At 51.7% G+C, this 27,868-nt stretch overlaps 1 protein-coding gene across 6 annotated transcripts; it reads left to right on the top strand.

The window, feature by feature from the left end:
- The first annotated feature begins 859 nt into the window (after positions 1 to 859).
- Positions 860 to 27,450, top strand: Pcnx3 (pecanex 3). 6 transcript variants are annotated; one of them, XM_045147877.1, is made up of 35 exons: positions 860 to 1,074; positions 1,434 to 1,621; positions 1,847 to 1,946; positions 2,069 to 2,108; positions 2,210 to 2,305; positions 2,726 to 3,853; positions 4,331 to 4,454; positions 4,543 to 4,718; positions 5,164 to 5,254; positions 5,613 to 5,748; positions 9,867 to 10,027; positions 12,028 to 12,181; positions 12,443 to 12,475; positions 12,714 to 12,885; positions 12,999 to 13,109; positions 13,399 to 13,490; positions 13,612 to 13,721; positions 13,842 to 13,947; positions 14,061 to 14,153; positions 14,271 to 14,421; positions 15,936 to 16,080; positions 16,373 to 16,550; positions 18,253 to 18,361; positions 18,484 to 18,613; positions 19,064 to 19,122; positions 19,208 to 19,423; positions 20,027 to 20,280; positions 24,132 to 24,362; positions 24,544 to 24,647; positions 24,874 to 25,021; positions 25,114 to 25,344; positions 25,428 to 25,702; positions 26,237 to 26,373; positions 26,455 to 26,753; positions 26,833 to 27,450. In XM_045147877.1, the coding sequence occupies exons 1-35, from the start codon at positions 922 to 924 to the stop codon at positions 27,025 to 27,027; spliced, it is 6,126 nt and encodes a 2,041-aa protein (XP_045003812.1). In that variant the 5' UTR covers positions 860 to 921; the 3' UTR covers positions 27,028 to 27,450. The 6 variants fall into 6 exon arrangements, with proteins under 6 accessions (XP_045003812.1, XP_045003822.1, XP_045003817.1 ...); XM_045147887.1 differs by having other exon boundaries at positions 4,540 to 4,718; positions 5,613 to 5,718; XM_045147882.1 differs by having other exon boundaries at positions 4,540 to 4,718; positions 9,885 to 10,027.
- Positions 27,451 to 27,868: the final 418 nt, after the last annotated feature.

Below are 27,868 nucleotides of genomic sequence, written 5' to 3'. Positions count from 1 at the left end.
ATCTAGGGGGCGGCACAAGGTGGGGGCGTGATCCGTTAACACCGAACTCCTAGAAGAAGCCCTGAGGCATCCACGCCTCCAGCTTTTCTCCGCCTCCTGTAGCTCACTGGAGGAACTTTGCGCCAATTAGTCTGCCGTTACCCAATGGCTGGTCACCTATCCCTTGGCTTCCACTCAATGGTCTCCTTCAGATTGCCCCCCCCCCCGCCTGAATGTGTGCGCATGCTCTGAAACGCTTCTACGGATTGCGCTTTAGAGATGGACTCTGCGCACGCCCAAAGGACACCTTTGCGTCCCGTCACTCCGCCACTTCCTTGCGCTTGCGCACTCATGCCGTTAGTTTTTTTTTCTTTCCCTTTCCGGGTCCCAACTGGGTCTACCGGGGCGCATGCGCCACTGCAGGCTGGCGGCTCGAGGATCCTTCTTCCGGCCTCCCCTTCGGGCCAACACGGGCAGGAGCGGGGTGGACGCAGAGCCCCAAGCGAGTGATCTGAGACCCCGGAAGTGTACCTTCAGGGTCCCTGTGGTTCCACCAGTCTGGAGTCCACGGAACCGGCGCCAGCACTCCAAGAGTACCCACCCCACGCCCACCTCTGGATGCCGCCGACGGGTGCCTGGCCTGTGCCCCGCGCCTGCCTACTGGCTCGGCCCTTCGGGGCAGTTCTTGGCCTCCGGTGGGGGCTCAGGCCCCGCCCCTGATGCAGCCCCACCCCCGTACCCGAGCCTCACACCGCTGACTGTCCCGGCCGGCCCCGCCCCCTACCCGCGCCTTTGCTCCGCCGATCCCCTCCCCCGCTGGGGGAGGCCATGGCGTGAGAGCTAGGCCGGGCCCCGGGGCCCTCGGGCGCCAGGCGGGGCATGGGCCGGGGGCCGCCCCCATGAGGGTCCCGGGAGGAGGGCGCGCGCAGCAGCGGCGGGGCCATGGGGTCTCAGGTGTTGCAGATCCTGCGCCAGGGGGTGTGGGCCTCGCTCACTGGCGGTTGGTTCTTCGACCCGCATCAGAGCACCTTCTCCAACTGCTTCCATCTCTATGTCTGGATCTTCCTGCTCACCTTTCCCTTTTTGCTGTACATGGTGAGATGCTGACGCCACCTGTAACTCCTGTCGAGAAAGGGAGGGCAGCTTGGGGGGAGGTCAGGCAGCCTGCAGGGATTGGGGAGGCACATCTTGACCTCTGGAGTACAGAGTGAGAGAAGTCACAGTACAGCTTGGATGTGTATGTAGAAAGGAAACTAAATTCCTCCTTTCTTGGGTTCAGTGACCTTGGATCCCTCATTTAATCTCTCTCCAGTTAAGCAGAAGGTTGAGCTTCCAGCAAGATCTTTGTTACTGGGTTGTATGGAGGGGTTGATGAAGTCATGTGAATTCCTGGCAGGTGCACCCCAAGGGAGTATGGCTATGTGATAAGATACCTGACTTATTGCCACCTCCAGGTCCTGCCCCCCAGTTTGATGGTGGCTGGTGTGTATTGCCTCGTGGTGGCTGTCATCTTCGCTACCATCAAGACTGTGAACTATCGGCTGCATGCCATGTTCGACCAGGGCGAGATTGTGGAGAAGCGCAACTCTACCATGGGGGAGCAAGAAGAAGAGGCTGCCCAGGGGGACAGCAGTCTCCCCAGGTGGGTGGGACAGCTGCTGTGTTGGAGATTGATAAGTTTCTGGGTCTGGGTCTGAGTCTGAGTGTTGGAAGGTGAGAGCTGAGGGAACATTGAACTGATGTAGTAGTGTCCTGCAGTCAGCACTAGAATTGTAGAAGGAAGCCTTGAAGAGGTAGGATTGGTGAGGATGACCAGAAATAGTTAAGAGGGAGACAGGCTCAAAACTGCTGCCCTTTCTGTTGCCAGGGATCCTGGAGTGGAGATGACAGTGTTCCGGAAAGTGAGTTCCACACCCCCTGTTCGCTGCAGTTCTCAGCATTCTGTGTTTGGCTTCAACCAGGTTTCGGTGAGTGGTCCCAGCCCTGGACTTCTCCCACTGCTGTCCTGAGAACCAGTCCCTGTTGTGGGCATGTTCCAAGCCTGCTTCTTGCCCTGTTTGTTCCTTTGTACCCCTCTCTGTCTGCTTAGGAATTGCTACCCCGGATGGAGGATTCTGGGCCCCTGAGAGGTAGGTGGGTGCTGCTTAGAGCTGGAATGTGGTGGTGTGAAATAGAATGGTATGAGGCTACCCAAGTACCCTGCTTTATAACTTTGGTGCTGCAATTACAGACATCAAGGAACTGGTACGGGAACAGGGCAGCAACAATGTGATTGTGACGTCTGCTGACCGGGAGATGCTGAAGCTGAGCTTACAAGAAAAACTGAGTAAGTGGTCACTGCAGGCAGGGGTCTGCTGGGAAGATATGCTTTCCTGTTCTTGCATATTCCCTACTTTGGCTACATTCTGGGATTCCCTCTGTACACCTGGATGGGACCTCAGTGTTCCAACCCTGTGCTGTCATGGAAAGTAGAGGTTATGAGACCCCTCTTACAGGAAAAAAAAAAATCTTTTTTTTTTGTTTATTTCTTGTTTTTTTGAGGTAGAGTCTCATTTCTAGCTCAGGCTGACCTGGAATTCACTATGTAGTCTCAGGGTGGCCTTGAACTCACAGTGATCCTCTCACTTCTGTCTTCCAAGTGCTAGGATTAAAGGCATGTGCCACCCTAGCTGTGAGACCCCTTTTAACCACTAGTTCTGTTGCAAGATTCTCTTCTCATCCTGTCTTTTTTTTTTTTTCCTGGCAGTGAGAGACCTCCCCCAGACACCCCCAGGGGCTGTCCCAGACCCCTCTCTTCCCAGCACAGACTCATCTGAGCCTTCTCCCCTGGCTGGAGATGGAGTTCCTTGGGGTGGAAGCAGTGTGGCTGACACTCCCATGAGCCCCTTATTGAAGGGGAGCCTCAGCCAGGAGCTGAGCAAGAGCTTCTTGACTCTGACCCGGCCTGACCGGACCTTAGTAAGGACGAGTAGTCGACGGGAACAACATCGGGGAGCTGGAGGCTATCAGCCCCTGGACCGGCGGGGCTCGGGTGAGCCCACACCCCAGAAAGCTGGCTCCTCGGATTCCTGTTTCAGTGGCACTGATAGGGAGACGCTGAGCAGCTTCAAAAGTGAGAAGACCAACTCCACGCACCTTGACAGCCCCCCTGGCGGGCATGCCCCTGAGGGCAGTGACACAGACCCCCCTTCTGAGGCTGAGCTGCCTGCCTCCCCAGATGCTGGGGTCCCCTCAGATGACACACTGCGTTCCTTTGACACAGTCATTGGATCAGGGACGCCACCAGGCCCGGCTGAGCCGCTCCTGGTTGTGCGGCCCAAGGACTTAGCTCTGCTGCGGCCTAGCAAACAGCGGCCACCTATGCGAAGACACTCCCCACCTGGTCGCACCCCAGGGCGGCCCCTGCTTGAGGGTGGGGGCTTCTTTGAGGATGAAGACACCAGCGAGGGCAGTGAGCTGAGCCCAGCCTCCAGTCTCCGATCACAGCGTCGCTATAGTACCGACAGTTCCTCATCTACTTCTTGCTACTCTCCTGAAAGCTCCCGGGGTGCAGCAGGTGGGGCTCGGAAACGGCGGGCCCCTCATGGAGCTGAAGAGGGGACTGCTGTACCTCCTAAACGGCCCTATGGGACCCAGCGGACACCCAGTACTGCCAGTGCCAAAACACATGCACGAGTGCTGAGCATGGATGGGGCAGGGGGCGATGTCTTAAGAGCTCCCCTGGCTGGGTCCAAGGCTGAGCTAGAGGCCCAGCCAGGAGCCGAGCTGGCTGCTGGGGAGCCTTCTGTGCTACCTGCTGAGGCCTGTAGGGGACTTGCTGCCAACCAGCCTGGCTGGAGGGGGGAGCTGCAAGAAGAAGGTGCCGTGGGAGGAGGTGAGTGTTGGTCCCATGGTGAGGGTTGTGGAGGGGAGCTGGAGCATTGGTTTGGGCCAGGAGCAGGCTGCAGCAGACCTGGTCAGCGTCAGCTCAGCCTGTCTCAGGCAGCAGATGGATGTGGATTCAGTGGTTAAGTGATGTGGGCCACTCCTCTTGAGTCAGCAGGGCCCAGCTGCCTGGCTCCAGGTCCTGTGGTTAGCCCCTGAGCCTCTGTTCCCTGAGGACTGTCATCGTCCACGTTCGTCCTCCTGGTCATCAGTGGGGCAGGGCAGATCACTATCATCCTTATTTCCAAATGAGGAAACCGAGGCATGAATGGCTAGATGCCCTGGCTGGCCTCCTGAGCCAGAGTGATGCTGCACTAGGTCTGATCTTTAGCTCCATGCTGGAGTACCTGTCCCCATCATCCCTCCCCCAAACCCCTCCCGCTTTGTCCAAACCTGTCACTTATGCCTGGGACCTCTCTCTGGGCAGCGCCCGAAGAGACAGGCCAGCGTGACCGTGCAAGCAGTGTGAGACGGACCCAGGCAATCCGGAGGCGACACAATGCAGGCAGCAACCCTACCCCTCCAGCCTCTGTCATGGGCTCACCACCTAGGTGAGCATCTGCCCCTAGGTTGCAGCACAGAGGGCCAGGTAGTTGGCTGAACCTCGTGCTAACCCAGGCGCTAACCCCTCTCCAGCAGCTTGCAGGAAGCTCAGCGGGGTCGGGCTGCTTCCCACTCTCGGGCACTGACTCTGCCCTCTGCCCTGCACTTCGCCTCTTCATTGCTGCTCACCCGAGCTGGCGCCAACGTGCATGAGGCCTGCACCTTTGATGACACCTCTGAGGGTGCTGTGCACTATTTCTACGACGAGAGTGGTGAGCCCTTCCTCAGCCCGCCTGGCATCTCCTCTTTGCCTCTGTCAGGTGGCTTCCACCCAATAGTTTGGTGATTGCTTGTTTTTATCTCAGCCCCGTAGCCGGTACTTTGCCCATGCTGCCTGATGTTATCCTTGCAGCATCTCTGGGATACAGTGTCCTCATCATCCCCACTCTACTGATGAGGACATTGAGGCCCACCTGAAGTCACAGGCTGAGCTAGCAGTAGAACAGAGAGCTATACACAGGGCAGACTGACTTCAGGGTCCAGGCTCTTGACCTGCAGATCCCTTCAAGTGCTTGGTCCCTAGGGGCTGGGCTGTCATGTCAGGGGACACATCACAGGTTCCTCAGTTGTTGGCGCTGATGCCTACTGAGATCAGGCCTTTGTGCTCACTGTCCTTGACGGTGCTGTTTCACGTGAACTCCCATACTTCTGGCCTAGGTGTGCGGCGTTCCTACACCTTTGGCCTGGCTGGAGGTGGCTACGAGAACCCTGTGAGTCAGCAAGGGGAGCAGGCAGCTAACGGAGCCTGGTGAGTCTTTAGACTGGGCCTTTCGTAGACTGTACTTCAGGGGAGCATCCTGAGCCTGACATTTACTCCTCTTTTGCTATGTAGTAGCAGCTCAGGCCCAGGAGGACAGGAAGATATATGGCTGTGCCATGCAGTCTTGGAGAGCCCCCTCCTACTTCCAAGAAACTGAGGGCTGGCTTTTCAGGGAGAGCAAGTAAGGGAGCATAGCTTGTACACGTGAGCTAGGACCTTCAAGGGAGGCACTTTTGCCACCTGTCTCCTCCTTACTCCAGTGCTCCTGGTTCCCCAGTCATGGGGTAAGGCAGCCCCACCTACCTGGTCTTAGCCTGGCCCACCCTCATGGATGCTGTACCCACAGGGACCGTCACTCACATTCCTCCAGCTTCCACTCAGCTGATGTCCCTGAGACAACTGGAGGCCTGAACCTGCTGCAGCCGAGGCCAGTGGTTCTTCAGGGCATGCAGGTGCGCCGGGTGCCCTTGGAGATCCCTGAGGTGAGGAGCAGCTTCAAAAGGGTTGCCTAGAAGGAAGAGACCAGGTGTGTGTGCACGTGCACACATCCTAGGAGGGTTAGGCTGCCTTGAGGAGGGAGCACTTGAGGTCATAACTTTACGATTGGTAGAATACATAGGCCTGAGCTGAGTTGCTAAGGAAGTCACAAATTTGCTTATCATGTAAATGCGTCTGGAGTACCTTACTAATACTAGAGGTTTAGAGGTGAAGATAGTGGGTGTTGAGTGGTAATACCACTAGAAGTTGTTCAGTTTGCCCTGTGCTTGGCACTACACAGGTGTGACTGCATGGATTCTGTTAATACTCATTGTCTCAGGATAGCTGTTGGTAGTGTCCTTTTCTCTTCCCAAGATGCCTCCATTTGGGCAGTAACTTACACAGTCATTCCATTAGTAACAGAAATACCATAAATGCATAAAAGATTACCTCAAGGCAGGCGTGGTGGCGCATGCCTTTAATCCCAGCACTGGAAGGCTGAGGTGGGAGGCTTGCTGTGAGTTCAAGGCCACCCAGTGAATTCCAGGTCAGCCTGGGCTACAGTGAGACCCTAACTGAAAACAACAACAACAAAAGATTACCTCAGCTATAGTCCCAATCACTCCAAAAGCAGGAATTGGAGACCAGCCTTGCAAGACTAAAATATACCAGAAAAGCCAGGCATGGTGGCTCAGGACTATAGTCTCAGAACTTGGAGGCTGAGGAGGTGGATCCCAGTGAGTTCGAGGTCAACTTGGGCTACAAAGCAAGTTCTAGGTCACGCTGGGCTAGAGGTTAGACCCTATTTTAAGAAAACAAAGGAGGCTGGGTGTGGTGGCGCACACCTTTAATCCCAGTGTTGGCAAGGCCTAAGTAGGAGGATCAATGTGAACTCAAGGCCAGCCTGATGTTAATGCCAGGTCATCCTGGGCTAGAGCAAGACCCTACCTTGAAAAACCAAAAGAAAAATAAAAGGGGGCGGGGGGAGAAAACATGCCCTCTGCAATCCAAATACATTCTCAGAGTTCACAGAAAATCCTAAAAGGAGGGTTCCTATGCAGCTAACACCTAAAGCTACAACATCATGAAGACCTTGAGCAGTGCTAGAATTCTCCATATGTGGGTGTTTTTAGTTTTCCAAGGGAGGTGCTCACTCTAGCCTAGGCTGACCTGGAATTTACTCTCTACTCTCAGGGTAGCCTCAAACTCACAACAATCCTCTTACTTCTGCCTCCCGAGAGCTGGGATTAAAGGTGTGCACCATCATGTCCAGCTGTATTTTTATGACCATTTATTTATTTATTTGCATAGCTGTGTATGTGTTTAGTGTATATGGGTACACCAGGACATGAAGGCTGCTTGCCACTGCAAATGAACATCAGATACTTGCGGCACTTTTTGCATCTGGTTTAAATGGGGGCTTGGGACACGGACCCTGGGCTGGCAGGCTTGGTGAGCAAGTGCTTTCAACTCCTGAGTCATCTCCCTAGCCCCCTCCATATACCCTTTTTCTCTTTTATTTTTTTGAGGGGTTAGGGGGTCTAGGGAAGGTTTTGTCCTAGCCCAGACTGACAGGGAATCAGCTATTTAGTCTCAGGCTGGCCTTGAACTCATGGTGATCCTTCTACCTTTGCCGCCCCGAGTGCTAGGATTAACAGCATGCACCACCATGCCCAGCTTTTCTAAAATATGTTATTTATTTATTTATTTTATTTATTTGAGAGCGAGAGAATGGCACAACAGGGCCTGTAGCCACTGCAAACAACCTCCAGACAAATACATTACCTTGTGCATCTAGTTTGTGTATGTACTGGAGAAATCGACCCTGGGTCCTTTGGCTTCACAGGCAAGCACCTTAACCACTTAACCATTTCTCCAGCCCTCTTTTCTTTCTTTCTTTCTTTTTTTGAAATAGAGTCTTTTGCAGCTCAGGCTGGTCTCAACATTAACTGTATAGCTGAGGATGGTCTTGAAGTCCTGATTCTCCTGCCTCCCCTTCCTAAGTATTAGGATTGTAGGAATGCAGTACGCGTGTGTGTGTGTGTGTGTGTGTGTGTGTCTTGATTGAACCTAAGGTTTCCTGCAAGTGCAAGCACTGTCACTAACTACACCCTCAATCCTGTTACTTTTTTATTTTGAGATAGGGTGTTACTAAGTAAACTAGGCAGTCTTTGAATTTGTGAACCTCCTGCTTCAGCTTTTCAAGTAGCTGGGATTACTGGCCTGGTTGTCATTTTTTTCTCTTTCTTTCTTTTGAGAGAGAAGAAAGAGACAGACAGACAGACAGAATGGGCATGCTGGAGCCTGTAGCCACTGCAAATAAACTCTAGATGCATGCGCCACTCTGTGCATCTAGCTTTACATGAATACTGGGGAATCAAACCTGGATCGTTAGACTTTGTAGGCAAGCACCTTAACATCTGAGCTGTTTCCTCAGTCCTTGTTTTTTGTGTGTGTGGGGTGGGGGTAAGGGTGGAGGAGCTGAGGTATGGTCTCTCTCTAGCTGAGGCTGATTTGGAATTCACTATTGAGTCTCAGGCTGGTCTTGGACTCAAGGCAACCCTTCTACCTCTGCTTGCTGAGTGCGAGGATTAAAGGTGTGTGCCACCACTCCTGGATCCTTGTTTTTTGTTTTTGTTTTTATTATTTATTTATTTAATTTTATTTTTTTGAGGTAGGGTTTCACTCTAGTCCAGGCTGACCTGGAATTCACTATGTAGTCTCAGGGTGGCCTCAAACTTACGGTGATCCTCTTGCCTCTGCCTCCTAATTGCTGGGATTGAAGGTGTGCACCATCATGCCTGGCTTCATTTTTATTTATGTATTTGAGAGAGGGAAAGAGGCTGAGAGAGAGAATGGGCATGCCAGAGCTTCCAGCCACTGCAAAAGAACTCCAGATGCGTGCACCGCCTTGTGCATCTGGCTTATGTGGGTCCTGGGGAATCAAACCAAGGTCCTTTGGCTTTGCAGGCAAGTGCCTTAATTGCTAAGCCATCTGTCCAGCCCTGTTATTTATTTATTTGTTTATTTATTTATTTATTTATTTTTGAGACAAGACTCTAACCCTGACTTACTAGCCTGGATCTCACTCTCTAACTCGTGCTTGCCTCAAACTCCATCCAATCTTCCTACCTCAGCCCTCTGAGTGCTGGGACTACAAGTATGTGCCATGATGCTCAGCTTTCATTTCTTCTTTTTAAAATTTTTTTCAAGGTAGGGTCTTGTCCTAGCCCAGGATGACCCCTAGCTGAAAGCAGTCCTCCTACCTCAGCCTCCTGAGTGCTGGGATTAAAGATGTGTGCCACCATGCCCAGCTTATTTATTTATTTTAAATGATTTTTATTTTATTTATTTGAGAGAGAAAGAGGGGAAAAAGAGGCAGGTAAGAGAGAATTGACACGCCAGGGCCTCTAGCCACTGCACATGAACTCCAGAGGCATGTGCCACCTTGTGCATCTGGTTTACGTGGGTACTGGGGAATTGAACCTGGGTCATTAGGCTTTGCAGGCAAGCACCTTAACCACTAAGCCATCTCTCCAGCCCTCCATTCTTTTAAACCATGACCTCTACAGTATCATATTCGTGTTTAGCTAATAGCTATCTGTAGAAGTAAGGCTATGCATCTCAGGCCCTCCACTGCATTCTCAGAGCCAGTATAGGCATGGCAGAGCCATTGAGTGCTTTTTGAACAAAGAACACAACAAGGCCAAAGAGATTGAGTACTTTGTGTAGGGACTCACAGCACTAGCCTTTCCTCAGGGCTGAATATTCTACTCCTTGATTGGATGGTCATGTGGCAGTGACCTTGGAGGGGACAGTATTTATGCTATGTCCTGAAGGACAAGGTAGACTTTGCAGAGGGTTCTGCCTTGAAGGGAAGATGGACATAGCATTTGGTGACTCTGGCACCTGGCAGCCCCCAGTATCCATCAAGACATGTCTTGAAAACTTGGGAAAAGGAGCAAGCCCTTGTGATGGAGAATCAAGGAAGGCCACAGGGCCACTAGATGGTGGGGACTTGGTGTTCTGAAGCAAATGGTAAACCAGGCCAGTGTGCTGGGGAAGGGGTGGTGATAGGCCATGGGGGTGGCGGGGCTGATAGCCGCGGCTGTGGGGACTGCAGTTTGACCTGCTGGACCAGGACTCCCTGCACGAATCCCAGGAGCAGACACTGATGGAGGAGGCGCCACCCCGTGCCCAGCACAGCTACAAGTACTGGCTTCTTCCTGGCCGCTGGACCTCTGTGCGATATGAGCGGCTTGCCCTGCTGGCCCTGCTAGACAGGTGAGTGCCCAAGGCCTTGGTTTCCAGTCTCCTGAAAGTACTAGGAATCTGGAATCCCATACTTCCTGACTCTGGTCCTGTGGAGACAGTTGTGGCATATGAGAACATGAATTGGATGGCTGGAGACTGTAGTTGGTTTCTTTCTTCCAATTTTTATTTATTTATTTTTGGGTTTTTCAAGGTAGGGTCTTGCTCTAGCTCAGGGTATCCTGGAGTTCACTATATAGACTCAGGGTGCCCTTGAGCTCACGGTGAGATCCTTCTGCCTCTTCTGAGTTCTGGGATTAAAGGCATGTACCACCATGCCCAGCTGTCTATTTTTTTTTTTTTTTTTTAATTTTGTTCATTTTTATTTAGTTGAGAGCAACAGAGAGAGAAAGAGGCAGATAGACAGAGAGAACGGGTGCGTCAGGTCTTCCAGCCACTGCAAACGAACTCCAGACACATGCGCCCACTTCTGCATCTGGCTAACATGGGTCCTGGGGAATCAAGCCTCGAACTGGGGTCTTTAGGCTTTACAGGCAAGAGTTTAACCGCTAAGCCATCTCTCCAGCCCTGTCTCTCTATTTTTGAGACAGGGTCTCATAGCCCATTGTGGCTTTGAATTCGTTTTGTAGCTGTGGCTAGCCTTAAACTCCTGATCTTGTTTCCATTTCTAGAGTGCTAAGATTATAGCTGTATACCACCACACCTAGATCTATTTTTTGTTTTTGTTTTTTTGAGGAAGGGTCTCACTCCAGCTCAGGCTGACCTGGAACTCATTCTGTAGTTTCAGGCTGGCCTTGAACTCACAGTGATCCTCTTACCTTTGTCTCCCAAGGGATAGGATTAAAGGGGTGCATCCCCATGCTAGATTTTTTTTTTTTTCTTCTTTGAGACAGAATTTCACTATATCCCAGATTGGCCTGGAACTGTGTAGTCCAGGCTTGTCTTGAACTTGTAGTGATCTTCCTACTTTAGCCTCCTCTGTGCTGGGATTATAGGTATGAGCCACCATGCCTGGCTGCAGTGGGTTCCTCAGGGGTGAAAAGGAAAGGTGAAATGGGAGTGCAGTGCCAATCCTTCTCCCAGAGCCTTGCCAACAGATGATTCCTGTGCATGGTTTCTTTCCTTCTGTGTGTCACATGATTTGAAAATTGAGTGCTGTAATCTAAATAAGTTGACACACTATTTTTCTCACCTTTCCTATTTCTTTTTCTTTTTTTTTTTTTTTTTCGAGGTAGGGTCTCACTCTAGCTCAGGCTGACCTGGAATTCACTATGTAGTCTTAGCATGACCTCAAACTCATGGTGATCCTCCTACTTCTGCCTCCCGAGTGCTGTGATTACGGGATTAAAGGCGTGTGTCACCATGCCTGGCTAACCTTTCCTATTTCTTTAGAGGAGAAATGGAGGCCTGGAAAGTCAGAAAAGAAGCCAGAAGAAGTTTGCTATAGTGGATTTGGGCCTCAGTCCCACATCTTACCTTCTTGTGTTGTCTGTCAGCCTTTCTCCTAGCACTGTGACCAGGTGCTAATGGCATACTACCCATGTGCACATCTTAGCACTTCAGATGTGGGCACACGTGAGCCACACGGGGCTAGAAGTGTGCAAGCCCAGGAATGATGGCCTCTTTACATTTAGATGTGGCAAAGATTGGAGTGCAGGGTAGCAATAGAATGGCTTTTCAGAGCAGTGTAACTTAACTTCTCCCCTGTGAGGTGATAGGTTTGTATCTTCAGAGGCTTGGAGAGGATTTTAGGACAGAATCCTGTCTCTCACTTCCTAGAAGATGGGGCAGGGGCTGGAGGGATGGCTTAGCAGTTAAGTCGCTGGCCTACAAAGCCTAAGGACCCAGGTTCAATTCCCCAGGACCCATGTAAGCCAAGTACACAAAGTGGTACATGCTTCTGGAGTTTGTTTGCAGTGGCTGGAGGCCCTAGTGTGTCCATTCTCTCTGTTTACAAATAAATATTTTTTTTTAAAGAAGATGGCCACACCCTGACTCACTTGTCTCCATAGGACACGGGGCGTTGTGGAGAATGTCTTCGGCGTTGGGCTGAGCAGCCTGGTTGCCTTCCTGGGGTACCTGTTGTTGCTCAAAGGCTTCTTCACCGACATCTGGGTCTTCCAGTTCTGCCTGGTCATTGCCTCCTGCCAGTATTCCTTGCTCAAGGTCAGGTCTGGCTCCCTGTATCTCCTTTTCCCGACTTCCTGGGCTGTAGGTCTGAGGGCTGAGAATTAGGAAGTAGGTAAGAGGCATAAGGTTCTCTGTAGACAGATAGCATATGACAAGTGAGGATGCCAGGGCTCAGGACAGTGCAAAGTCCTGCCCTGGTCACTCACTACTGCCCAGTGGTAGAGCTGAGCAGGTCTCAGGGTCTTTCCCTTTTGTGAGCACTGACTCTTGTTGCCAACATAGCCCTGTCTTTTCTAGAGTGTACAGCCTGATGCAGCATCTCCCATGCATGTGAGTATCTGTGGGGCAGTGCCCTGGCCAGGAGGCTGTGGGAGGGCCTGAGATACCGTATGGGAGGTTATGTTGGGAAAGGGGCAGGACTCCATCCTCACTACCATCATTGTCTGTACCCCGCCCAGCTCTCTATCTTTAGACTCACAGCTAGGTCTAGAGCATGTTCAAAATGTGTATTCATGCCTATGGGATGGTCAGTAAGGAATGCCTAACTCCTCACTGGCTCACTTTCCAGGGCCACAACTGGGTGATCGCATACAGCCGGCCTGTCTACTTCTGCATCTGCTGTCTACTCATCTGGCTGCTGGATGCGCTGGGCTCAGCTCAGCCCTTCCCACCTGTCTCGCTCTACGGCCTCACACTCTTCTCTGCCTCTTTCTTCTTCTGTGCCCGAGATGTGGCCACTGGTGAGGCAGGGCTGCAGAGGAGTGGCCCAAGGGAGCTAGACCTAGAGGGTGGGCCAAGGGGAGGCTGGCAGTCTGACGGGCTGAAATGAATGAAAATTCCCTCTTCTTGCCAGTGTTCACCCTTTGCTTCCCGTTTGTCTTCCTCCTGGGCCTCCTGCCCCAGGTCAACACCTGCCTCATGTACCTGCTGGAACAGATAGATATGCACGGCTTTGGGGGCACAGGTAGGATGCGTACAGGTAGCTCAGGACCTAGGGTTGGGGACTTGTGTAGCCTTTTCCTGCATCTGTTCTAAGGACACAAGGGCCTGTCACTTCCTTTCTCTCCCCATCGTTTGCCTCCCCTCCTTTCCCCAAGCATGTGGTTTCATCCCAGAATACTAGAAGCTCTAAAGACCCTTGGAGGAAGATGGTATTCTAGGAGTTTGGCTTGTGGAAGTTGAACAGTTAGGCAGGGTGAGGTGAGATGCCAGTAGGTAAGAGCTGGGCTTTACCTACCTCTTGCTGCTCACAGCTGCCACCAGCCCACTCACTGCAGTCTTCAGCCTCACCCGAAGCCTGCTGGCCGCCGCCCTGCTTTATGGGTTCTGCCTTGGGGCCATCAAGGTAGGAGTATCTGGGGGGTTTGGGGACAGGGCTGTGAATTAGGCTCACTACATGAGGGCAACTCTTGTGACCCACATTTACCCTCACATGACTGCTAACCAGCATGGGGTTTTTTCTCTAGACTCCTTGGCCGGAGCAGCATGTCCCTGTCCTCTTCTCAGTCTTCTGCGGTCTCCTGGTGGCTCTCTCCTACCACCTGAGCCGGCAGAGCAGTGACCCCACTGTGCTCTGGTGGGTACTTCATGTGTCTCTGTGTGTGTGTGCATACTAGGGGCTTTGGGGGGTCTGTGGGTCAGTTCAGGTGTCCAAGAGTATTGGACCCTTTATTGGCTTCTGACTTCCTTCTTCTAGGTCTTTAGTCCGGAGCAAGCTCTTCCCTGAGCTAGAGGAACGGAGTCTGGAGACAGCCCGGGCTGAGCCCCCAGATCCACTGCCAGAGAAGATGCGCCAGTCAGTGGTGAGGGGATGGGAATGTAGGGCCCTGGCAGGAAGGAGGTGACAGGACTGGGCCTGGGAGGAGTATGTGTCTCCAGGCAGCAAGCAGCAAGGTTGTCTCTCCCAATCCTGTAGCGTGAAGTCCTGCACTCAGACCTGGTGATGTGTGTGGTGATTGCTGTTCTCACCTTTGCCATCAGCGCCAGCACGGTCTTCATTGCCCTGAAGGTTTGTGCACCACCCTTGTTTCAGACAGAGCCTGCTGGACCTGGGAGCGCTCCATAACCCCTATTCAGCCTGGTGGGCTGAGCCATGGGTTGAGCATCTGGCTTCTCTCCCCTGTAGTCGGTGCTGGGTTTCGTGTTGTATGCACTGGCGGGGGCCGTGGGCTTCTTCACACACTACCTGCTGCCGCAGCTCCGCAAACAGCTTCCCTGGTTCTGCCTCTCCCAGCCTGTGCTGAAACCATTGGAGTACAGCCAGTATGAAGTGCGTGGTGAGTTCTGCCAGTCTCCTATCCCCACTGCCTGGTCTGGGTGTCTGTCAGGTTAGACTAGAGCACAGCCTGGTAGGAGGTATGTTCCTCTTGACTCTGGGTACCAGCAGGGGGCAGCCGCTGCCCATGCTCTCCTCTGAGTCCACTTTTCGTACTGTTCTGACTCAGGCACTACTCTACTTACTGTCCTTTTCCTGCCTTCCTGTTGTCTTTGGTAGAAGATGCAGAATTCCAAGGCTTTAGACATGGGTCTGTTGAAGCCAGGCATGGTGGCTCATGCCTTTAATCCCAGCACTCAGGAGGCAGAGAGGTAGGAGGATCACCGAGAGTTCGAAGCCAGCCTGAAACTACATAGTGAATTCCAGGTCAGCCTGGGCTAGAGTGAGACCCTACTCTGAAAACCCAAATAAAAGGGGTCTCTTGCATGAGTTCAAGGCCACCCTGAGATTACATAGTGAATTCCAGGTCAAACTGAGCTAGAGTGAGACCCTACCTTGAAAAACAAACAAACAAACAAAAAAAACAAAACCAAAAAAAAAAAAAAAAACCAGGAAAAAGAAAATAAAGGGTCTCTTGCCTGGTATGGTGGGGCACGCCTTTAATCCCAGCACTCTGGAGGCAGAGTAGGAGGATCACTGTGAGTTTGAGGCCAGCCTGAGACTACATACATAGTGAATTCCACATCAGCCTGAGCTAGAATGAGAGCTTTCCTTGCAATATTAAAAAAAAAAAGGGGGGGGGGAGAACAAAAAACAAAATAAAGGAAGAAAGAAGAAAGGAAGAGGGGGTCTCTTGTTCTGAACTGCCACCAGAAGATAATAGCCACCTTGGGCTTGTCGGTGGGCAATCTAAAAATATTCTCTAAAGGAAGGGAGGAGGGTACTTAATAGGTTGATATTGTATATATGTAAGTACAATGATTGAGATGGGGAGGTAATATGATGGAGAATGGAATTTCAAAGGGGAAAGTGTCAGGGGGGAGGGAGGGAATTACCATGGGATATTTTTTTATAATCATGGAAAATGTTAATAAAAATTAAAAAATTTTTAAAAATAAAAATAAAAATATTCTCTAGCTTGTATTTAAGCATCATGGTTTTGTGATACGAAAGTCTTATTTTTTATTTTCTTAAACAATGGGAGATTTTGCTCCCTCCCCCTACTCCCTGCATCCCCAGGTGCCCTCCACTGGGATCTTACCCCTCAAAATGATCTTTGGTATTACCCACATCTGCCCCCCTTAACTTGCTGTATATGACCTTTGCCCATTTCTGGTGGGCCTGAGAGAATTTTTCATTAGGTTTATTTCCACAGACTTACAGACCCTTCCCTGCTGGGTGTTTTATCTTTATTCTGAGCTGCCAAAGATCAGTCAGTCCCTCCTCATCTGCCAAAGTCTTTGGGGACCCAAGACTTCATGGTCCTTGGTTTGTCTACCATTCTATGTGCTGTTTCCCAGGGAAGGGAGCATGTGGCCGGCCAGGTGCTGGCTAATAACCTGCCTTCTTTGTCAGGTGCTGCCCAGGTGATGTGGTTTGAGAAGCTATATGCTGGCCTGCAGTGTGTCGAGAAGTACCTCATCTACCCCGCCGTGGTGCTCAATGCTCTCACCGTGGATGCCCACACTGTTGTCAGCCACCCAGACAAGTTCTGCCTCTAGTGAGGACCACTGGCTCCCCTTTATCCCATATTCCACATCCTCAATAGACTTCCATTTGAAGAATCTGAGACCCAGAGAGAGAGAATGGGTAGTACCTAAGCTCGGCCAGCAAGCCAAAGCGGGATCCCAGAATTTGACACATTATCACCTGAACCAAAGTGTCCCCTTTCATCCATTTCAAAGGAATTGGCTTAAAAGAACTGGGGCCATTCCAACATAGAGCTAAGGCCTGGGGTCACACTCAGGCGTGGTTGGTGAGGGAGGGGATGTCTGTGCCTGTCCCACCCACAGCTGCCGGGCGCTGTTGATGACCGTGGCTGGATTGAAGCTGCTACGCTCGGCCTTCTGTTGCCCACCCCAGCAGTACCTGACCCTGGCCTTCACCGTCCTGCTCTTCCACTTTGACTACCCACGTCTCTCCCAGGGCTTTCTGCTTGACTATTTCCTTATGTCCCTGCTCTGCAGCAAGGTAAGCTATTGGCTTCAGCCTAGACTACAGGCTGAGCAGTAGGCAGAACTCTTCTGCTTACTTGAGTGAGTAGGGAATGTGCCCTGGACCTGTAGCCCTGTCACCAGTTGCCCTGTCCGTACTAGCCTTGCTGCAGGCCTTTGCAGTGGCCTGAGGAAGGGGTTCTTCTACCCTCTCCCTACAAAGACCAGGCTAAGGGGTTTTTTTTTTTTTTGTTTGTTTGTTTTGTTTTTTAAATTTTTATCCATTTTGAGAGAGAAAGTGAGGAGGTTGCAGATAGAAAGAATGGGCATGCTAGGGCATCTAGCCATTGCAAATGAATGCCAGACACATGCACTGCCATGTGCATCTGGCTTACAAGGGTACTGAGGAATTTAACCTGGGTCCTTAGGCTCCACAGGCATGCACCTTAACATTAAGCCATCTCTCCAGCCCCAAGGCTGAGGTTTTGAGGGAAGAATTTGCCTCAGGTCCTCCTGAGAATTGGTGACCAGCCAGGATTAGGCTCCAGTTCTGGAGCCAACCACCTTCCTCAGAGTATTGATGTCAGGACCTGTCCTTGGCCTCTGGATGCTGTGGATCCTCTAAGCTCTAACCCTCTGCTAGCTACCATGCTGGAGCCCAGTGCAGAGCTTAGAGTACACACCCTTGGGCCTTGCTGTTGCCTGCTCTGCCAGGCTGTGGGATTCTCTGGTTAGGACTTGGGGGTCACTTGGAATGAAGGACCATTCCCTGTGTTGTCCTAGAGACCTACCATGGGGGCTGGGATCTACACATGCCTATTTTTCTCACATTTGATTATTTGCTGGCCTGGCCTAGTATGGAAAGTCTTTGGACTGTATACCCTTTCTTTTTCCTTTGGCACAGGGGTTTGAATTCAGGGTCCAACACATGCTGGTTAAGTACCACTGAGTTGTACCACCAGCTGTCTTTTTAAGTTTTTAAAAAAATGTATTTTATTCAATCATATTCACTCCACATTACAATCTCTTTGGTCCCACTTGTATTGAACCCCTTCTTTCAAGAATGTTTTTTTTTTTTTGTTTGTTTGTTTTTTGAGGTAGGGTCTTACTGTAGCCCAGGCTGATGTGGAATTCACTATGTAGTCTCAGGGTGACCTTAAACTCACAGCAATCCTCCTACCTCTGCCTCCTAAATGCTGGGATTAAAGTCCCACCATATACCACCATTCCTGGCCCTTTAATTTTAAAAATTACTTTATTACTCATTTGAGAGAGAGAAAGAGAAAGAGGCAGATAGAAAGAGAGGATGGGTGCAGCAGGACCTCCAGCCTACAAACAAACTGCAGATATATGCACCACCTTGTATATCTGGCATTGTAGGCAAGTGCAACGTGCTGAGCCATCTCTCCAGCCCCTCTTTTTAAAAAATTTTTACTTTTTTTTTTTTTTTTTTTGAGTTAGGGTCTTACTCTAGCCCTGGCTGGCCTGGAATTCACTGTAGTCTCAGGGTGGCCTCGAATTCACGGTGATCTTCCTATCTCTGCCTCTTTAGAGCCAGTCAGGAGTTGTCCATGGTATTAGATGCTGCAAACTAAGTCCAGATGGTCTTAGCTCCATGTTCACAGCTAGTATATGGATCCAAGTCTCTGAAGAAACCTAGTGTCTAGAGGCTTGGCAAACCCCACCACCATGATTAACCCAATGTATATTTTGTCACTTCCTGTCCTTGACCCTGACAGCTGTGGGACCTGCTGTACAAGCTACGCTTTGTGTTGACCTACATTGCACCCTGGCAGATCACCTGGGGCTCAGCCTTCCACGCCTTTGCCCAGCCCTTTGCTGTGCCACGTATCCAGCTGCTATTCCTTCATGGGTGGGATGTTGGGGGAGAACTATGGCCTAGAGCTGCAGAGGTAGGAGAGGTAGCCAGGAGGTCCCATGTGTCCACTGCCTCCTTGACTAACACCCAGACTCGGCCATGCTGTTCGTCCAGGCCCTGCTTTCAGGGCTCTTCTCCACACCACTCAATCCCCTGCTGGGAAGTGCTGTCTTCATCATGTCCTATGCAAGGCCCCTCAAGTTCTGGGAACGAGACTACAAGTAAGTCTCATGGGAGACAGGAACTAGTGACTGACAGTGGGGGTGGAGGGTCCTTGGACCTCTGGTCAGATAGCAGTCAGAATGGGGCTCTGGAGGCTTATAGGAAGTATATTGCTTGACCACAGTGGGGATGCTTGAAGTAAGGGGTCTGATGAGGTAAACCTGCTCCAGGCCAAGGCTTTGGGAGGTAGTATAGCATGAGTGAAAGCCCATTGCCTTCCACCTTTCCCCCACCATGTGGTCTTGGGTGAGTCTCTTCATGTTCCTGAGACCTCACCTCCTCATCAGTGATAGCTGTAGTGGTGTTGTCATAGGCCACGTCTGTTTGTAGCACAGAGAAGACCAGGGTAGAGTCCAGGCAGAGAGGATGTCCTGATGGCCAGGTAAAACCCGTCACTGGAATCAGCTTCGCTCTCACCAACACGTTGTTGCCTCTCTCTCTCTGTACAGCACTAAGCGTGTGGATCATTCCAATACCCGCCTGGTGACACAGCTGGACCGGAACCCTGGTGTGTAGCCAACTTTCCTGGACCTCCCCTGGAGGGAGCTTGCCTTATTTGTTACTTTGCTATTTATGTTTGTTTTGGGTTCTAGGCGCTGATGATAACAACCTCAACTCCATCTTTTATGAGCACTTGACGCGTTCACTGCAGCACACTCTGTGTGGGGACCTGGTGCTGGGCCGCTGGGGCAACTATGGTCCTGGCGACTGCTTTGTGCTGGCCTCTGACTACCTCAATGCGCTGGTGCACCTCATCGAGGTTGGCAATGGGCTCATCACTTTCCAGCTGCGTGGCCTTGAGTTCCGGGGTAAGCCACGGGGCTGTGCTGGGGAGGAAAGCCAGGTAGGGATGGCTAGGACCTAGGGCAGGACACTGCATTTGGTAGTGTGTGGGGCTGGATTACAGTCCAGCCTGGCGTGGCTTGCTGGGTGACCTCAGGCAAGGCAGTGTTTCTCCCTGGGCCTAGGTTTCCTAGTATGGCCCTGCCTTTGTGTACATAGTGATTCTACTGGTTGTTGGGTTGAAAGTTGAGACCTGTGCCCCTGGACTGTCAGCTGGGCCTCTGTTGGGTACCATATATAGCCATTGTGATTGAGCCAGCTCCTTGCTTTCAGGGGTTCACATATATTGGATGCCAGCTTCAATGGAAGCCCCTTTAAGGCTTTAAGCACAGCTCAAGAGCACCATGACTTTGAGCAAATCATTTCTTTTGGAGTTTCAGTCTTTTCCTCTTTTCACTGTGGGATCTGGGAACCAAGAGGAGAAAGCTTATTAATCTATTTGTTCATTCAGTGTCCCAGGGTAGAAGCTGAGTGGCAGTAGGTCTCTTAGTGCTGTGTTGAGCACTTGCTGGGGGAAGGCTGTTAGGGGTTTTCCTAGTAGTCCTGACTGGGCACCCCTTCCCTCCCAGGCACGTACTGCCAGCAGCGTGAGGTGGAGGCCATCACTGAAGGTGTGGAGGAGGACGAGGGCTGCTGCTGTTGTGAGCCTGGCCACTTGCCACGAGTCCTGTCTTTCAATGCTGCCTTTGGGCAGCGCTGGCTGGCCTGGGAAGTAACAGCCAGCAAATACGTGCTGGAAGGCTATAGCATTAGTGACAACAATGCAGCCTCCATGCTACAGGTGTTTGACCTCCGCAAGATCCTCATCACCTACTACGTCAAGGTATGGTGGCTGAGCAGCACAGCAGCTCCCCTGGCCGTGCTCGCCTCCTGTGAGCATCTTGAGTATCATTGTCTGTTTTCTGAAATTGGGAGACTGTTCTGGCCAAGGGAAACATAGGCATCCTTCCCAGTTCTACAACCAGATAGCAGGCCATGGAGGCTCTGATGATGATGGGTTGTTCAAAGTGGGGAGTTTCCTGTTGCTCCTGTTGGGCCCACAGGACTGTTGCTGAGGTAGGTCTTTAAGACCTTCAGCTTGCCCCACTTAGCACTTAGCAGGATTAGGAATTCAAGGCCAGCTAGGGCTACTTAGTATGTTCAAGGCTAGCCTGGATTTCAAGATTCTGAAGGAAAACAAACAAATCCATCTCACAGATGAAGTGAAGTGATTGGTTAGGGCTCCAGTTAGAATGTAACAGAGATAAACTTTGAATCCAGGCCTGGCAACTCAGCCACTAGTTTTATTTCCTTGGCTGGGGGCTCCAAGCCAGGGCAGAGGGTCTTGTGACCTGTTGAGGATGATGATACACAGTGTGAGGTACTGAAGGAGCTCTGGATTGGGAATTCCAGGGGTTCTAGACAGCCTAGAGTAATACTTTCTTTGCATTGCCTCAGTTTCCCCATTGAGAGGCAAGGGTTTTTCAGGTTTGTGGTGTGGCAGGAATAATGAGATTTTGTGGTGCTCAGAATAAGGGCACTATGGGAGTGGGATGGACTGGTGGTCAGCGTCCAGGCTCCATATGCACTCTTAGGATCTGTCTAAGACCTGTTGAGCCAGATGAGCCTGTCCATCTGAGGTTTCCTTTGGGGCAGGCTCATGCAGCCCCCAACTGCCCTTTTGGCCCAGCCTCTCACAGACATCCCATCAACATCACACTTCATTATAGCTGAGAATCCATGATTTCTGTCATTCCTTCTGCCTACCACTTCTAGGGAAGTTTGTGAGGCTGGCCTTTTAAGAAGCAGGCCATGGTTCAGAGAACATTTATCAAATCTTTTTTCTAACTGTGTTTTAAGTATTTATTTATTTATTTGAGAGACAGACAGACAGAGACAGAGGCAAATAGAGAATGGGTGCACCAGGGCCTCCAGCCACTGTAAACAAACTCCAGACACATGTACTACCTTGTGCATCTGGCTTATGTGGGTTTTGGGGAATCAAACCTAGGTCCTTTGGCTTTGTAGGTAAGCACCTTGACCACTAAGCCATTCCTCCAGCCTCCTATCCATCTTCTTAATACATCTTGAGCAGTGTCCTTGCCCAAGAATCCTACTGGCTCCCATGAGTCCCATTCAAAGCTACTCAAAGCACTCTGATTACATACTGTGTACCAGGTACCAGCCAGGCCTATACTATACTAGAAGGCTGAGGTGAACCAGCCCGGCCTGGTTTACTGTTCCATGGGGAAGCTGACTTGCCTCAGCTAAGTTGACTTGCCTGAGAAGCTGGGTTAGGTAGAGGGTCCTAGAGTATGTGCTAAAGGCATGTGGGGCCAAGCTTGTAAGAACAAGACAGGACTGGAGTCAGTGGGACCAGGCAGCGATGACAGAGGCCTAGGTTGTAGGCAGGGCTGGGGCTTGGAGGCAGGCCAGACTAGGTCCTACTTCTGTGTTGCTCTAGTTGTGCTACAGTGCTCTCTTGCACCTTGTCCTTTCCATCAGACATCTCTGAGTGCAGGGGCGAGACAGAGGAACAGCCCTGTGGCCACAGTGCCACTGGTTCCCACATCTCCCTGCAACCAAACCTCATACTTAAGATCCCTCAGCTTTTAAATTCCAGACATGCTCATGGCCCTGTTCTAGTCTCTAGTGATCTTTGGAATGGAGGTCCTGTGTAATGGCAGTGTTACAGCTAAAGAAATAGCCCGCAGACCTGCAGGGCATAGGCACAGGAAGGCAGTGTGATACTGAGGCCCAGACTTTGTCATTGTAATATACCCAGGCAGCATGTTGGGCACAACCAACACCAGAGAATGATCTCAGGCAGGAGCTCCTAAAAAGTCTTGGACCAGCTGGGCATGGTGACACACACCTTTAATCCTAGCACTTGGGAGGCAGAGGTAGGAGCATAGCCGGGAGTTCAAGGCCAGCCTGAGAATGCAGAGTGAATTCTAGCCTGGGCTAGAGTGAGACTGTATCTCAAAAAAACAAACAAAAAAGTCTTGGACCTTGGCTGGAGAGATGGCTTAGCAGTTAAGGCATTTGCCTGTGAAGCCAAATGACCCAGGTTCGAGTCCCCAGAACGCAGGTAAACCAGATGTACAAAGTGGTGCATGTGTCTGGAGTTCATGGCTGAAGGCCCTGGTGTGCCCATTCTCTCTCTCTCTCTCTCTCTCTCTCTGCCTCTATCTCTCTCAAATAAAATTAAATTTTTTTTTTTAAATTAAAAAAGTCTTGGACATCAGCCTGGTGTAGTGGCATACGCCTTTAATCCCAGCATTCGGGAGGCAGAGGTAGGAGTATCGCCATGAGTTTGAGGCCACTCTGAGACTACATAGTGAATTCCAGATCAGCCTGGGCTTGAGCAAGACCCTACCTTGATTTAAAAAAAAGAAAAAGTCTTGGACCTTAGTCTTGATGTTCTTGGGAATCACTCATAGGGAGTGTCATAGAACACAGTAACAGCATTACAAGTTTATGTGCACTAATGTTCTAGGCCAGCTCCTCCCCTGGCTCTATAGTAATGCTTCTCTGGGTCTTCTGGTGGCATGGGGCCTGGGGTGGAGGTTGGGTTGTGCTGGTACCTGGACCATAGAAACACTATCTAATAAGCAGGCTACCAGTCTGTAGCCCAAAGCGCTTATGCCTTAGACTTCTGTCCCTTCTTTTTGGTAAGGCAGTGGCCCTACCCTCCCCAGGCTGCCTTCCTATCTGCTTGTTCCAGGGTCGGCTTGCGTGTGAGGAACTGTTGAAATCCCTCTCCCCCACACCAAATGCAGCCATTGACTCCATGTGCCCCCAGGGAGTTGTTTGAGGCATTGGCTCTCCTTGGCTTGTATCCTGGCCATTTTGTCTAGGCTCTTAGCCTCACAGTGTCTCACCACAGCCAACCTGCTGGATTCCCTAACACCGAGGCACTCTGTCCATGGACAGCTGTACCTCCTCCTCAGCCTGGGCTTTCCCACCCCTCCCCCCAAGCAGAGGGCCAAACTCCTGGCTCCATTTCAGAGTGGCACATGGAATCTCACTCGCTTCCAGCTGTCAGCCTGCACTGCCTACCCATCCCAGTTGTGATAGCTCCTTCCCTGCCCCCTCCCTCCCCAAAGTTCTCCACTTGCCTTGCTCATGCTTAGACACCAACAGGGAGGGCCTTTACGGTTGCTAGAAGCTCTGAACTTTGACACAAGGTATGCATGTCTTGCTTTTTTAGAAGAGGCTTTATGGTTGTCACACTTCCGTTGCTTAAAGGGACCTGTGACCCAGGACACGTAGGCTTCTAGCCTATAGGCTACCTGCTCCCTCAGGCTGACCTTTCTGGCCCTAAGATGGAGATTACATAGCATCTTCAAATCCCAGCTCAGTCTGTCTTGTGCAAGCCTGTTACTCTTGTGAATGAGAGAAGGTTCTAGGGCAGGAAGAGGCAAGCAGATGTTATTTGCCAGCTGCTGCTACAGTACAGGACTCTCCAGGGTCATTCTGTTAACGGGAGTGCTTCCTGCTGGTTCTTTTAGTCTTTGTGGCCCAAGGAAAGGGGGAATTGCTGGTCCTTGAGTCTTCATTGAGTTGCAGAAGGTGTGTCCTAGGAAGCACTGTAGCTAAGGCTGGGGTGAAAGCTCTCACCTTGTGCTTTCTTCCTCAGTGCTAGGATTGGGGGTTGGGGCACCCCTTGACATCTGATCCCTCTTCTCTCAGAGTATCATCTACTATGTGAGCCGCTCCCCAAAGCTGGAGGCCTGGCTAAATCATGAGGGCATCGTAGCTGCCCTGCGGCCTGTGCGGGCCCCTGGCTACGCTGACTCAGATCCCACCTTCTCACTGAGTGTTGATGAAGACTATGATCTTCGCCTTTCTGGCCTCTCACTACCCTCCTTCTGTGCTGTGCACCTTGAATGGATCCAGTACTGTGCCTCTCGGCGCAGCCAGGTCAGGTACCCACTTCCTTGGGGCTGTACCACCCCAGGCTCTAAGATTTGGGCTTAACCTTTGTCCCCCCCACCCACCCTTTCATACTTGGAGATTTCCTTAGCTTGGTCCCCATTCCCCATCCCAAATTCCCAGGTCCAGGTCTAAGCTGGGCTCTGGGAATGGGTTACTTATGCTACAGCCCGTGGAACAGGATTGGAACTCACCGCTGGTCACACTGTGTTTTGGCTTGTGTGTGCTGGGTCGCCGAGCCCTGGGGACAGCTTCACACAGCATGTCAGCCAGGTGAGTACCCACATCCAACTAGGCCTATCCTTACCACACCCCCCCTCCCCCCCGTGAAGAGCTCCAGGATTCTGGAAACCTTGATTTTACCTGTTGTGTACTCATTCACATGGGCAAGGCACTTCCCGGTCATGACTTGTGAGGAATGTGGGCACACTGGGCTGTTTGGCAAGATGGGAAAACAGACCCCTCTTCTTCCTTCTCCATCTTTTTTCTCCCTGCCCAGTCTGGAGCCCTTCCTCTATGGCCTGCATGCCCTGTTCAAGGGAGATTTCCGTATCACCTCCCCACGTGACGAGTGGGTGTTTGCGGACATGGACCTGCTTCACCGCGTAGTGGCACCTGGGGTTCGCATGGCCCTCAAGCTACACCAGGTAGGGAAGGATTGTGCCCAAGCACTGCAGGCAGGTGGGAAATGAGGCCTCTTCCCAAGCCAGTGGCCCTTGACTCCTGTCTTCCCTACCAGGACCACTTCACATCCCCAGATGAATATGAGGAACCAGCAGCCCTGTATGATGCCATTGCAGCCAATGAGGAGCGGCTGGTCATCTCACATGAGGGTGACCCGGCATGGCGCAGTGCCATCCTCAGCAACACCCCTTCCCTGCTGGCATTGCGCCATGTCATGGATGATGCATCTGATGAGTACAAGATCATCATGCTTAACCGGCGCCACCTCAGCTTCCGAGTCATCAAGGTGGGGATGGCTTTACCTCATCCTGCAGCACAGATCCATCCCTCTGGTGCCAGTGCCTTGAACCTTTGTGTCACTGCCCATAGGTGAACCGAGAGTGTGTGCGTGGACTATGGGCTGGGCAGCAACAGGAGCTGGTGTTCCTGCGCAACCGCAATCCCGAGCGTGGCAGCATCCAAAATGCCAAGCAGGCACTTCGCAACATGATCAATTCCTCCTGTGACCAGCCACTAGGCTACCCCATCTACGTGTCCCCCCTCACCACCTCACTGGCTGGCAGCCACCCCCAACTGCGGGCTCTGTGGGGTGGTCCCATCAGCCTGGGTGCCATTGTTCGCTGGCTCCTGCGAAGCTGGGAGAGGTGAGCCCAGGCTGCCATCCCAGCCTGCAAAGCCTTTTGAGGAGATGGTGCTCTGGTCTTTCAGAGAAGGCCGGAGAGTAGGGAAGTGAAGAAACGCCAAGGAGTTGAAACAATCCCACCAAGGTCACAGAGTGAGGAAGTGCTAGAGCCAAAGGCTTGAACCCTGAGAGATGACCTCTACCCAGAAAATCCCCTTTTCCCTAGAGCTGATCCTGCCTGTAGTGTTTAGGTAAAAGACCTTGAAAGCTAGGCAATGAAATCTGGAGATGGGCTGGGCATGGTGGTGCAAGCCTTTAATCCCAACATTCAGGAGGCAGAGGTAGGAGGATTGCCATGAGTTCAAGGCCACCCTGAAGACTACATAGTGAATTCCAGGTCAGCCTGGGCTAGAGTGAGACCCTACTTTGCAGAGCAAACAAACAAAAAATCTGGAGATGAGGACCTTGGGATAAAAATGTTATATGACTTATTTAGGGGCTCAGAAGGCCTTTATCCTGGGCCACCTTGTAACCCCTTCTTCATGTCCCCTCCCAGGCTTCATAAAGGCTGTGGTGCTGGCTGCAATAGTGGTGGGAATGTGGATGACTCGGATTGTGGTGGGGGTGGTGGTGGCCTGACCTCCCTCAGCAATAATCCCACCTTGGTACACACCACGCCTGAGAATGCAGCAGGTGAGCAAATGAGGCCAGGGGTGAACCAGTGGGTGAGGCTGCAGTCCCACTGAGGTCTCTGCTCTTATCTGTGTTCTGCAGGCAGCAGTGAGCAGCACCTCCCACCAGGCCCTAGCTGGGGGCCACGGCCTTCACTCAGTGGTTCTGGTGATGGGCGCCCTCCTCCTCTGCTGCAATGGCCTCCCCCTCGGCTCCCTGGACCACCTCCTGCCTCACCTGCTCCCACTGAGGGTCCCCGGCCCTCAAGGCCCCCTGGCTCTGGTCTCCTCAGTTCTGAGGGGCCCAGTGGGAAGTGGAGCCTCGGGGGTCGGAAGGGACTTGGAGGATCTGATGGGGAGCCAGCCTCAGGAAGTCCCAAAGGAGGCACCCCCAAATCTCAGGTAAATGTTCTGTAGGAGGAGCAGATGATCTCAGGACATTCAAGTTGGCTTGTCTCCTAATTTGCTATCCCTCCTGCAGGCTCCTCTAGACCTCAGCCTCAGCCCTGATGTCAGCTCTGAGGCCTCGCCCCCCAGAGCATCCCAAGACATCCCTTGTTTGGACAGCAGTGCCCCTGAGAGTGGCACACCCACAGGGGCTCCCAGTGACTGGCCTGCCCCCACCGAGGAACGAGAGAGCCCAGCTGCCCAGCCCTTGCTGGAGCATCAGTACTGAGCAATCTGGCATCTATTGGATCTCATCCTGGACTCAGCAACTCGGCCTCTGCTGCCTCTGGCCCTTTCTGCTGGACCATGGAACCGAGTGGCTTTGGCTCCACACCTTGACCTTTGGCTGCCTCAGCCAGAGTATCAGAACTGAATGGCCTAGACCTCTAACCTTGACCCTCATCCATGGCCTGGATGCCCAAAACTGAGGCAGTGAGCCTCCCAGCCAGGCCCTAAGAGCCAAATCCATGGGCTGGTCCCTCTGTGAGCCCGTGGCCAGGACTGACTCTGTCCCTGGGCCTACTGCCTAAAAGGCTGGTTCCCTTGGCCTGGACCTAAGGCCCAACATGTGGCAAGGGTGGTTTCTCTTTTTTTGTCATTTTTTTTTCTGTGCTTCAGAGACTCCAGATTAATAACACTATTTTTGATTTTGGTTGGCAGTTTCTTCTTTCCTGGGAATGGGTGCAGAATGGTGGAGGTAGCCAAGTCAGGGTGGATGAACACAGAAGGGAATGGGGCTGAGAAATGACTCAGATAGAGGTCCAGCCAAGGTGGAGATTAGGAATGGGTCTCTATTCCCCATCAGCCTATTTCTTTTTCAGGCCTTAGCATGAAAGTCACTGTGCATTTTCTATTCCTGTTCAAAAGTTTTCATCCCGAGTGGCTCCTACATTTAGCAGCTTTGATTTTGGCTAAATCTTTTCCCTGAACCTTAGTTGTCCCAAACCTTACAGAGGATAACACCTGCATAAGGCGTTGTAAGAATAAAAGCGAATATAGAGCAGTTACCCAATACCTTAGTGCCCAATGAAATAGTTCCTGGGCACCTGCTATCGCGGGGACACAGCTGG

This window comes from Jaculus jaculus, chromosome 1 (genome assembly GCF_020740685.1).
Source record: "Jaculus jaculus isolate mJacJac1 chromosome 1, mJacJac1.mat.Y.cur, whole genome shotgun sequence".
Lineage (NCBI taxonomy): Eukaryota > Metazoa > Chordata > Mammalia > Rodentia > Dipodidae > Jaculus > Jaculus jaculus.
This window is presented reverse-complemented; position numbering and strand designations above follow the sequence as displayed.